The sequence below is a fragment of the Bos grunniens genome, chromosome 23 (genome assembly GCF_055505025.1).
Source record: "Bos grunniens cultivar Pamir isolate PY7600 chromosome 23, Bosgru_T2T1.0, whole genome shotgun sequence".
Lineage (NCBI taxonomy): Eukaryota > Metazoa > Chordata > Mammalia > Artiodactyla > Bovidae > Bos > Bos grunniens.
The window spans coordinates 4,527,733-4,540,327 of record NC_141187.1 but is presented as its reverse complement, the minus strand read 5'-3'; the positions used below and the strand labels follow the sequence as shown (position 1 = coordinate 4,540,327).

At 42.0% G+C, this 12,595-nt stretch overlaps 1 protein-coding gene across 1 annotated transcript; it reads left to right on the top strand.

Annotated features, from left to right (window-relative positions):
* The first annotated feature begins 1,496 nt into the window (after positions 1–1,496).
* LOC147346517 (uncharacterized) lies at positions 1,497–11,570 on the top strand. The gene is made up of 4 exons (XM_086369145.1): positions 1,497–1,541; positions 6,104–6,332; positions 6,666–6,727; positions 7,974–11,570. Exons 1-4 carry the CDS (start codon positions 1,497–1,499, stop codon positions 8,304–8,306), a joined length of 669 nt encoding a protein of 222 aa, XP_086225271.1. The 3' UTR covers positions 8,307–11,570.
* Positions 11,571–12,595: the final 1,025 nt, after the last annotated feature.

The window sequence follows — 12,595 nt, the reverse complement described above, 5'->3', positions numbered from 1 at the left end:
AAAATCCTCTTGGAGTTTGCCATTAACCCTACCATAGATCCCATGGCTGAGTCGCCTCAGACCAAACAACTACAAGGGAGGGAGAGCTACAATACCACCCATCAGCAGATAACTGGATTAAAGCTTTGTTCAAGCTGGATTTAGAAAAGGCAGAGGAACCAGAGATCAAATTGACAATATCCACTGGATCATCAAAAAAGCAAGAGACTTCCAGAAAAATGTCTATTTCTGTTTCATTGACTATGCCAAAGGCTTTGACTGTGTGGATGACAACAAATTGTGGAAAATTCTTGAAGAGATGAGAATACCAGACCACCTGATCTGCCTCCTGAGAAATCTGTATGCAGGTCAAAAAGCAACAGTTAGACCCGGACATGGATCAACAGACCGGTTCCAAATAGGGAAAGGAGTACATCAAGGCTGGATATTGTCACCCTGCTTATTTAACTTCCATGCATCACTTATATAACTTAGAGTACATCATGTGAAATGCAGGGCTGGATGAAGCAAAAGCTGGAATTAAGACTGCTGGGAGAAATAGCAATAACCTCAGATATGCAGATGACACCACCCTTGTGGCAGAAAGTGAAGAAGAGCTAAAGACCCTCATGATGAAAGTGAAAGAGGAGAGTGAAAAAGTTGACTTAAAACTCAACATTTAGAAAACGAAGATCATGGCATCTGGTCCCATCACTTCATGGCAAATAGATGGGGAAACAGTGACATTATTTTCTTGGGCTCCAAAATCACTGCAGATGGTGACTGCAGCCATGAAATTAAAAGACACTTGCTCCTTGGAAGAAAAGTTATGATAAACCTAGAAAGCAGAGTAAAAAGCAGAGACATTACCTTGCCGACAAAGGTCCATATAGTCAAAGGTATGATTTTTCCAGTAGTCATGTATGGATGTGTGAGTTGGACTATAAAGAAAGCTGAGCACCGAAGAATTGATGCTTTTGAACTGTGGTGTTGGAGAAGACTCTTGAGAGTCCCTTGGACTGCAAGGAAATCCAACCAGTCCATCCTAAAGGAAATCAGTCCTGAACACTCATTGGAAGGACTGATGGTGAAGCTGAAACTCCAATACTTTGGCCACCTGACGTGAAGAACTGACTTATTGGAAAAGACCCTGATGCTGGGAAAGATTGAAGGCAGGAGCAGCAGGGGGCGACAGAGGATGAGATGGTTGGATGGCATCACTGACTCAATGGACATGATTTTGAGTAAACTCTGGGAGTTGGTGATGGACAGAGAAGACTGGTGTGCTGCAGTCCACAGGTTACACAGAGTCAGACACAATTGAGCAACTGAACTGAACTGAACTGAGGAAGGCCCTGCCCACCACAGCAAGATCCAGTTTTTCCCATCACCAGTCCCTCCAGTCAAGAAGCTTACACAAGATTCTTAGCCTCATCCATCAAAGCGCAGACAGAAGCAACAAGAAGTACCGTATCACAGAAGCTAAAACAAAAATGTATTACAGAAAGTTAATCACAATGAGAAAGCAGAAAGTTATGTCTCAGGTGAAAGGAAGGGACAAGGTAAAACCCCAGAGAAACAACTAAATAAGTGGAGATAGGCACTTTACAGAAAAACAATTCAGAATAACGATAGTGAAGATGATCCAGGATCTCGGGGAAAGAATGGAGGCAAAGATTGAGAAGATGCAAGAAATGTTTACCAAAGACCTAGAAGAACTAAAGAAGAAACACACAGAGATGAATAATACACTAGGAGGCATCAATAACAGAATAATTGAGGAAGAAGAATGGATAAATGACTGGGAGGACAGAATGGTGGAAATCACTGCCACAGAACAGCATATAGAAAAAAAAAAAGTGAAAAGAAATGAAGACTGCCTAAGAGACCTCTGGGACAACATTAAACGCACCAACATTCTCATTACAGGGGTCCCAGAAGGAGGAGAGAAACAGGACCTGAGAAAATATTTGAAGAGATAATAGCTGAAAACTTCCTCAACATGGGAAAGGAAATAGTCAACCAAGTTCAGGAAACACAGACAGCCAGGCAGGATAAACCCATAACACACTGAGACACATAGTAATCAAACTGACAAAAATTAAAGACAGAGATACAATATTAAAAGCAACAAGGGGAAAATGACAAATAACATACAAGGGAACTCCCATCAGGCATCTCAACAGAAACTCTACAAGCCAGAAGGGAATGGCATGATATATTTAAAGTTAAGAAAGGGAAGAATCTGCATCCAAGAATACTCTACCTAGCCAGACTCTCTTTCAGATTTGACGGAGAAATCAAACCTTTCCAGACAAACAAAAGTTAAGAGAATTCAGCACCACCAAACCAGCTTTGCAACAAATGCTAAAGGAACTTCTCTAGACTGGCAACACAAGAGAAGGAAGATATGTACAGAAAATAAAGTCAAAATAATTAAGAAAAATGGTCATAGGATCATACATATCAATCACTAACTTAAATGTAAATAGTTTAAATACACCAACCAAACAAGATAGACAGGCTGGGTGCATGAAAACGTGTGCATGTATGCACTTCCACTTATCACATCACTGTGCCTGACACCCACCCCACCCACCCCCCCACAAATTGTATGTAATTATTTTATATTGTTAAGTTAATCGTGTTCCCATTATGGCTTGCAATTGTAATTTTTATTTTTTGCCTGGTTATTGATTGTGAAAATTGATAAACATCTTTTACTCTTATGATTATGTAAATATTACTACTTAATACCATTGTGTCATGATTGTTCAACAGAAAATAATAGAACTCTCTATCACCAAAACTAGGAGCTAATAGAAAAACCTGTAATCACTTTTTAAAATCCTGCATATCAGATTTTGAAATTTTTTGAAAAACACAAATGCTAAGATATTGCTTTTTTTTTCTCATTTAAGAACAACTGGACTATATGATGATCTTTTATTTTTGTCTAGTTTGTTTCACTTTTTCTATTTCATAGTCAGTGCTCCCATTTCATTTAGTTTATGTTTTCCAGTTTCACCATCTCATCTTCTTTTTTGGCTATTCTTTCTCAATTTTGTATCAAGTGTAGTAGAAAAGCTTTTGTATACATATATATGTATGTATAATACATATTTTCAGTTCAGGTCAGTTGTTCAGTCGTGTCTGACTCTTTGCAACCCCATGGACTGCAGCAAACCAGGCCTCCCTGTCTATCACCAACTTCCGGAGTTTACTCAAACTCATGTCCATTGAGTTGGTGATGCCATCCAACCATCTCATCCTCTGTCGTCTCCTTCTCCTTCCACCTTCAATCTTTCCCAGCAATATATATTTTAGAAAACATTAATTTTGCCTAACTAAAAAGTTTATGACATTTTGATTCCATTTGTTTGACTTACTATGAATAGAATGCTAGATTTCTACTTCAAAAATAAATGTTCAACAAGCAACAAAGGTTTACTATACAGCACAGGGAACTATAGTCAATATCTTGTAATAATCTATGACGTAAAATAATTTCAAAAATAATAATGTGTATTTGTATATCTGAATCACCTTACTGTGTACCTGAAACATTGTAAGTCAACTATACTTCAATACAATATATATTTTTTTTAAAAAAAGAAAACAAATAACCCATTTAAATAATGAACAGAAGGTTTTAACAGACACTATCAATGAAGATACTTGCTGTTGTTGTTTATTTACTAAATAATATCCGACTCTTTTGCAATCCCAAGGACTGGAGCCTGCCAGGCACCTCTGTCCAAGATGTTTCCCAGGCAAGAACAGTGGAATGGATTGTCATTTCCTTCTCCAGGGGATCTTCCTGATTCAGGGATCAAACCTATGTCTCCTGCATCTCTTGCATTGGCAGGTGGATTCTTTTACCACTGAACCACCTAGGAAGCCCCAAGGATACTGGAGTGGGTAGCCATTCCCTTCTTCAGGGGATCTTCCCAACCCAGGAATCAAACCCAGGTCTCCCACATTGCAGGCAGTTTCTTTACCATCTGAGCCACTAGGGAAGCCAATGGCAAAGGAATTCATAAAAAGATGCTCAGCATTGTTAGTCATAGCTATGCTGTGCTGTTCTTAGTCACTCCGTTGTGTCTGGCTCTTTGCTCTTCCATGGACTGTAGCCTACAAGGCTTCTCTGTCCCTGGGATTCTCCAGGGAAGAATGCTGGAGTGGGTTGCCATTTCCTCCTCCAGGGGATCTTCCCAACCCCTTACAATGCAAACCGCATCTCTTACATCTCCTGCATGGGCAGGTGGGTTCTTTACCATTAGTGCCATCTGAGTATCCTAAATGGAAAAGACTGTCCCCTCAACAAATACCAAACTGAAGGTCATGAGCCCATTCAGGCTCTAGACACATACTTGGCTGTTGTTTTCCAAGAGCTTAACTGAACTATCCCCCCACCACCCCTCACCCCTGTCCCCCACTAACCCCCACCCCTCACCCCCCAGCCAGCAAACTATCACAGTACATTTCTACTGAATGCTTATTAGAACATTAGGAAAACCTTTTAAATGCAAATCTTTCCTAGACATTTAAGGGATTTAGAAACGGTTACTTTACCTGCAGCTTTTGGGGAGGTCATTGTGGAGGTCATCCTGTTCTCAACTTTACAAGCCCCAAATTAAGTTGGAACAAATACACCTGTACTTTTTGTGCACTCTTTGTGCAATATGTGAATAAGAAAGAAAAAAAATAAAAAAACAGTTGAATCTAATACCAGCCATGTCATGTTCTCATTTACACCGGCAGAAGAGATCTCCCACAAGAAATTAAATGTCTGCTGGGCAAAAATAACTCGTGCACATAAAGTCTGCTGAAACATTAACAAGGGACAAGATTCCTCCCAAAGAAACACCGCAGAAAGTCGAAGTGGCTTTGATAAATAGAGCTTTTTACCTGCTCAACGAGAAACTTTGTTCTCTAAAATCAGAGTATGAGACACTTTGTTCTTTGAAAATATATCAGGAAGAGTGAAATACCCTTCTGTTGGCTGGTCTCTTCAACACAGAGAACCAGCCTATCTCATGCCCAGTGCAGGAGTTTCTGGACATATCAAATGATCTATATTAAGTGTGTGTGTATATATATATATATATATATATATATATATATATATCAAGTATCTATATTAACCTGAAGTTCCCAAGTTGGCAAGACCCTGTGCAACCCAGACCTAATACTGAACCCTTTACACATGGCCCTAAAGTTGACTGTGACCCTATGAGAACACTGATTCACCAACATTTCACCTCCCTACACCCTTCCCTAAAATCTCATAATAATGACACTCATATCCCCTGAGATGCCCCATGGTTCCGCCACTGTATGACCTTGCTTACTGCAGGCCAGGATCATAAAGGTGATTCTGTGGTGATACAGAATCAGGTTTGTCAGACTACAGACTGATGGGAAAGGAGAAAAACCTCTGCATGTTCTCAGTTAATACTGGTTTTCACACATTTTATCTATTTACAGTTGTTTAGATGTGAGAGTTGGTCCATAAAGAAGGCTGAGCCAAAGAATTGATGCTTTCCAACTGTGGTATTGGAGAAGATCCTTGAGAGTCCCTTGGACTGCAAGGAGATCCAACCAGTCCATCCTAAAGGAAATCAGTCCTGAATATTCATTGGAAGGACTGATGCTGAAGCTGAAACTCCAATACTTCAGCCACCTGATGGGAAGAAGTGACTCATCATTGGAAAAGATCCTGATGCTGGGAAGGATTGAAGGCAGGACAGAGGATGAGATGGTTGGATGGCATCACCGACTCAATGGACATGAGCTTGAGCAAATTCCGGGAGATGGTGAAGGACAGGGAAGCCTGGCAGGCCGCAGTCCATGGGGCTGCAAAGAGTCAGACAGGATTGAGCGACTTAACAATCAATTATAAACAAAATCCTGGCCCCTATCTCACTATAAAGTATCTAGACGATAGTTTTGGTTTAAAAGAGAGAGAAAGGGCGGGGGGGGGGGATGCTGGAAAAGAAAGATCCGCTATGATTTTACTTGAGTAGCACAGGCTTTAGGAGGAGCGCAAGCCTCATAGCTCCTTGTTCGCGCCACTCCGCACGCCGACCGGTCTCGCGATCGGAACTACATTTCCCAGTAGCTCTTGCGGCGAGGCTGGCCGAGCGGACTACAGTTCCCAGAGGCCCTGAAGGCGGGGGAGGAGGCGGGCGCTGTGCAAGGGAGGCTGGGCGCCGCTACCCTAGCGGGGGGCCTCTGCCGGGCGCGGCTAGCGGTCTTTTCTGCTGTGGTGGCAGCGACGACTGCGGGAGACGGGAGACGCAGGGTCGGAAATGCGTGGTGGGCTGGGTCCGGCCTTGAGCCAGAGTCCGGTAGGTGCTGTGCGGGACCTGGGACTTGGGGACTCTAGGGTCCTGAGGAGCCTGGGCTCCGGGGGACTGGGGAACCGAGGGCACGGCGCGGGTTCCGAGGCCCGTTGGCCCTGTGGGCAGGCTTCCTTCCTCTGGAGAAGGGGCCGGCAGGGGCCTGCGGTCCCCAGCGCCAGCGCTGTTCTCTGGCGGGTCGCGGGGGCTGGGGCTCCAGGCGGTCTCCTCGAGAGCTCTGCCTTTTCATTCCCTTTGGAAAAATCGCCTCCTGCAAGCCGTGGTTGTCTGGATAACCGTGTTTTGGCTAATTTTATAGATAATAGAATGTGTCCCTTCCAGCTGGGCCTGAGGCGTCCGAGTCAGCCGTGGAGGAAAACGAAGATGACATCCAGTTTGTGAGTGTAAGTAGCAGCGGTGTTTGGGTTTTCCCGAGTCAGAGATTGTGCGGGACAAGCCACGATGTGATTTCCCCTCGCCTGTTCACTCATCGTCCAGCAAACGTGTGGACGTCTCATACCGACTGGACACTGTGGAGCAGGGCACAGGAGTGGGTATCAGACTGGACACCGTGGAGCAGGACACAGGAGCGGGTATCAGAGTGGACACCGTGGAGCAGGGCACAGGAGTGGGTATCAGAGTGGACACTGGAGCAGGACACAGGAGCGGGTATCAGTGGACACCGTGGAGCAGGGCACAGGAGTGAAAGGTTGTTTTTGAATCATGCAAAGACGCTGGGATTCTTGGCCCCTGGAGGAGAAGAATTCAATCCAGGGCCAGAAACGAGGCGTGATTGCTCAGAGCTTTTGTGTAATAGTTTTATTAAAGTATAAAGGAGATAGAGAAAGCTTCTGACATAGGCATCAAAAGATGGCAGAAAGAGTACCCCCCTGCTAGTCTTCAGCTGGATGTTATATACATACAACATACTTTTGTATGTATGTGAAGTCCCTCAGTTGTGTCTGACTCTTTGTGACCCCGTGGACTGTAGCCTACCAGTCTCCTCTGTCCATGGGATTCTCCAGGCAAGAGTACTGGAGTGGGTTGCCATTTCCTTCTCCAGAGGATCTTCCGGACCCAGGGATTGAACCCTGGTCTCCCGCATTGCAGGCAGACTGCTTTAATCTCTGGGCCACCAGGGCAGCTAGCAGTCACTAGCAGTCTGTTAATAAAAGAAAGAAGTGTCTTAAAACTCAGAATGGCACCAGGCCCCTCACCCATAAGATGCATTTTGGGATAATCTTGGCACCAAATGATTCATCCTGGGCCATAAAATGATTAACTTGAATCTTGAAGAAGGGCAGATTACCATACAAATAATTTCATTTACATAGATTAGGGGAACAATATCTGAGTATAACAAACTGGTTTTTCAAGTATGTTCTGAGCCGAGAGGCAGAACCGACTTGAAGACAGAGTTTGGGGTAAATGCATACTACATTAGCATAGCTTAAGACAAACATTTCCATAAGAAAAAGGCATTGGTTGTTTCTAGGTTTGAAAATAGTTAACTTCAAGTGAAACCAGGTGTTATGGCAACACAGTATTTGAAGAGAAACCTCCTTTTAAATTTGTATAGAGAAGGAAAAAATATCCGTAGTTTGTTTCCTCCTGCCGCTTAAGAGTGATAAAAATGTCTGACACTTGCAGGCTATTTCCTCCATTTGGAGACCCCTGGCCTTCCTGCCTGTTACCCTCTCAGGAGTAGGTATCAGAGTGGACACTGGAGCAGGACACAGGAGCAGGTATCAGAGTGGACACCGTGGAGCAGGACACAGGAGTGGGTATCAGACTGGACACTATGGAGCAGGGCACAGGAGTAGAGCGGTTGCCCAGAGAGAGGTCTCGGTCGCCCCCTTAGGCATCCCAGAGACTGTGGCCTGCGGGCCTGTTGGAGCCTGGATCACGCCTCCTCCTCTCCTTTGCACATGGAGCCGCTGGTGTGCGCAGGGTTCTGGTCTCCTAAGACTGTGTTTGAATTGAGACCAGAGTAACTTCTGCAAGATGGCCCCCAGGTTAGGGAGAAGGGGCGGCTAGTGAGGGGGAAGGAGGCGGGCTGCAGGAGGTCAGCATCAGAGCCTGTGTGTCTCTGTAGAGTGGGGGCAGGTGCCCTGAAGACCTCACTGAGCTCTGAGGTCACCCTGTTACATCACAGTCCCGCAGGCCAGGTTCACAGTGAGGGGCCTGCATCACAGGAGCATCCTGTATCTTTCTGTGTTTATCCCCTTCTGACAGAGTTTTCAAGCATGAGGGAGGGGAAGTGTGCAGAATCCTGCTCCCCGCTGCAGACCTATGGAATGAGGATTTGATGGTGGGGCTTGGGAACCCTAATGTTGGTGCAGGGGTATGCTGCTGCTACTGCTAAGTCGCTTCAGTCGTGTCTGTGCGACCCCACAGACGGCCTCCTACCGGGCCCCTCTGTCCCTGGGATTCTCCAGGCAAGAACACTGGAGTGGATTGCCATTTCCTTCTCCAATGCATGAAAGTGAAAAGTGAAAGTGAAGTTGCTCAGTCGTGTCCGACTCTTAGCAACCCCACGGACTGCAGCCTACCAGCTCCGCCGTCCATGGGATTTTCCAGGCAAGAGTACTGGAGTGGGGTGCCAATAGGTAGCTCTGAACACAGTAAAACATTGGTTGCAATAACCAAATGGGGTATTGTGATATATTTCAGGATAATTTCCATCCCAAACTGTTAAGTTTTACAAAGTCTCTGCTTAAAGTAGTATCTCAATTAGCTGGAGAATGTGTCTACTGTGAACTACTCTTTTTGAATATAGTTAGTTGAGGTTTGCTATTAAAAGTATAGTCTTTCTTTAACTGGGTTCCTGTTGACTGAGAAACACACATAGGCTTAGGGCACTCATGTAAATGACTTGGTTTTAAATCAAACAAAATTCCCTCCCGAAGGATTGTGGTAACTTTGTTTTTGTTGTTTTGTTAGGGTTATATAGAAATTCTTTACCAGATCATTTCTTTGATGTTCTTCCCCAAAATTGTTCATATGATACTCTCTTCTTGACACTTGGAGCTTTGAGGTACCAAGAACTGTATGCTGACTTCACCTCCCCATGCGGTGAGGAATAAATGATGCAGCTATGGAAACTGAAGAGCCATGATGTCTGTTTTCGTACTGAAAAACATTAGGAAAGAGAACTGCAGGGGTCATTAGGAAAAATAGTTTAGATTCTGACTATGGTGTAAAGACAATGAATAGGACATGATAACTTTGATGGTGTTTTGTGCACCTCTAGATATGCGTAATGTAAGTGTTTATGATATGTGTTTTACTTTGAGAAATACAGTAAAATTCTATAAAATTAATTTGGAAAAATAGGTACAATTTTAGTGTCATACTCTGAGGTTTAAATGCATAATTATGTTGTAAATTCTGACAGTTAATATATCCACTTGTGTTCAGCTGAGGTTTAGAACTCAATTTAAATTTACTTTAAATATAGAGAATTTTTTGTATTTTTGCATCCAGAGGAGTGTATATCCAACCTGATAGAACCTCTTAGAAATAGCTTTGTTTACAAATAGAGGATTAAAAATTTGACAGCTCCATAAGAAGTGAATTATATGCTCTGAGTGGAATTACAATATGAGAAGAATCTAGTAAAAATATTCCTGTTGCATTTAAATGGTGGCACAGAAAAATTAGAATTCAATTATTCTATTTTAAGCTACATTCAGATCAGAATTTACTTTCCTCTCACCCTATCCTATGCTGGGTTCCATCAGGATGTGTTTTATTACTATATTTTTTATAGTACCATCCAGCAAAGATGAAATGCTACTGGGTACAAGTCTCTGCTTGAGTGTTGTCAGATACAAAAAATTTTTGTGTTCTTTTTATATCTTTTATCAAGAAGAATGTTACTCCTTGATGTATTCTGGTTTACGTTTCTTAGTTTTCTCATATAAATCTAATTTTCCAGCCATCAGTTTGCATTATGGCATAGCATCATCTCTGTATATTGCCATATATATAAACGCCAAACTAAACACAATATTGTTTATTGATGCTTTTGAACTGTGGTGTTGGAGAAGACTCTTGAGAGTCCCTTGAACTGCAAGGAGATCAAACCAGTCAATCCTAAAGGAAATCAGTCCTGAATATTCATCGGAAGGACTCATGCTGAAGCTGAGACTCCTATACTTTGGCCACCTGATGTGAAAATCTGACTCCTTGGAAAAGATCCTGATGCTGGGAAAGATTGAAGGCAGGAGGAGAAGGGGACAACAGAAGATGAGATGGTTGGATGGCATCACTGACTCGATGGACATGAGTTTGACCAATTTCTGGGAGCTGGTGATGGACAGGGAAGCCTGGCGTGCTGTAGTCCATGGCGTCTCAAAGAGTCGGACACGACTGAGGGACTGAACTGAACTGAAACACAATATGCTGAAAGGAAGGAATGATGAAAATTGGGGAGTACAGAGAGCACCAGTATCTTTGGCGTAATTTTTCTGAAGTCCAGTGTACTACAGAAGAGGCCGCCAGCTGGCTCACTGTTCTCCTTGCCCTCACTCTACATTAGTACTACATTACTGTTTGTCTGAATTGGTTATCTTGTTAACTAATCCCCCATTTCATACTCTGCTAATCTCCCTGAAACACATCTCTAATGTGGTTCCCATCTCAACACTACTAATTTGATTCCTTTGCCTGTAGAATAAAATCTAGGTTTTGACTGGGGTATTTAAGGCCCTATTGATGTTGAAGGTAGTATGTGTGTTAGGAAAGGATTGAGGAAATTTGATATTTGATTTCATAAAGATAAAGAGGATGAAGCCGAACTATCAAAGAACTCCATGATTTTGAGCTTAGAGATCTAAAAGATTATTGATAACCATCCCAGTTGTAAAATACTGTACCATGATATCTGTATTTTTAACATTATCCTTGGACTGTTTCCCTATTTCCAAGGAATATTTGGCTTTTTCCCCTCTATGTATATTTAGGCTCTTTTCGGGTTTTGTCATTTTGCATATTGGTCTTCTCTGAATCTTTACGTCTGCTGCTTCTGTTTCTGATTATTTTGTGCCACCTGTGAGGCCTCCTCTTCATAGGAACTCTTGTTAATTCCAACCAAAAAACCCCAGTGATTGTAAATGTACATGTGGTTTCAATGATTGTTCATGACTTGTAAGTCTGCTGACTTCCTTTTTAGGAGAGACCATCAATACCTGTTCTTGAATACATTGATCTGATCTGTAGTGATGATAAAGAGCCTAGAACCTATTGTAGTGATATAAGTATGTTTGTGTTTCTTCAATTCTGTCATTAAGTGCAGTATGTTCTGGACATGGCTTGAACTGGCTTGCAAGAATCAATTGTTAAATTTGAGCTGATTGTTAAACATAGATATTATTAAAACTTCAAGTATAACTCAGCCATAAAAAAGAATGAAGTAATGCCATTTGCATCAACATGGATAGACCTAGAGATTATGATACTAAGTGAAATAAGTCAGAAAGACAAGCACAAGACAAGTATGATATTACTTACATATGGAATCTAAAATACGATACAAATGAACTTATTTACAAGACAGGAATAGACTTACAGAGATAGAAAACAAACTTACAGTTATGAAAGGCAAAGAGGAGAGAGGAATGAATTAGGAGTTTGGAATTAGCAGATACAAACTTTTACATATAAAGAAGATAAACAACAAGGTCCTATTTTGTGTTGTAATAACCTATAATGGAAAAGAATATATATAACTCAATCACTTCTCTGTAAGCCAGAAGCTAACACAACATTGTAAATCAACTGTACTTCAATTAAAAAGTTCAAGTGTATACAAATTTGAAAGTAAATAGGTTGTCATTACATTTAAGGTAATAGATACGCAAATCTCTCCATAACCTAATGTCTACACACTTGAGGTTATTCACGTCTGTTGTACTGTGTGGTAGAAACACTGTATAATGGTGTGCTCCTGAAGGGTGATGGGAGTATTTACAGCGAGGTAGTTGACTGCAAAGTAGGGGTTGGTTTACTTGTTGATTGTCTAAACTGAAGAAAGTGATAGGTGAAATCTTAATATGGATTAAGCTTAAAAATGTGTTATGTGTCTTAACTACTAGACGCTATTCTGTATGAAAAATTGAGGAAATCTTGCAGTATTTGAAAACTGTTCATTGATTCAACAAAAGTGTTGATATATCATTGATGAATGAGTGGAGTTCTGAGATGTATATTTTTTAACTTTCTTCTTAATCATGTACATGAAAATATCAACCATTTTTCACACTAGAACT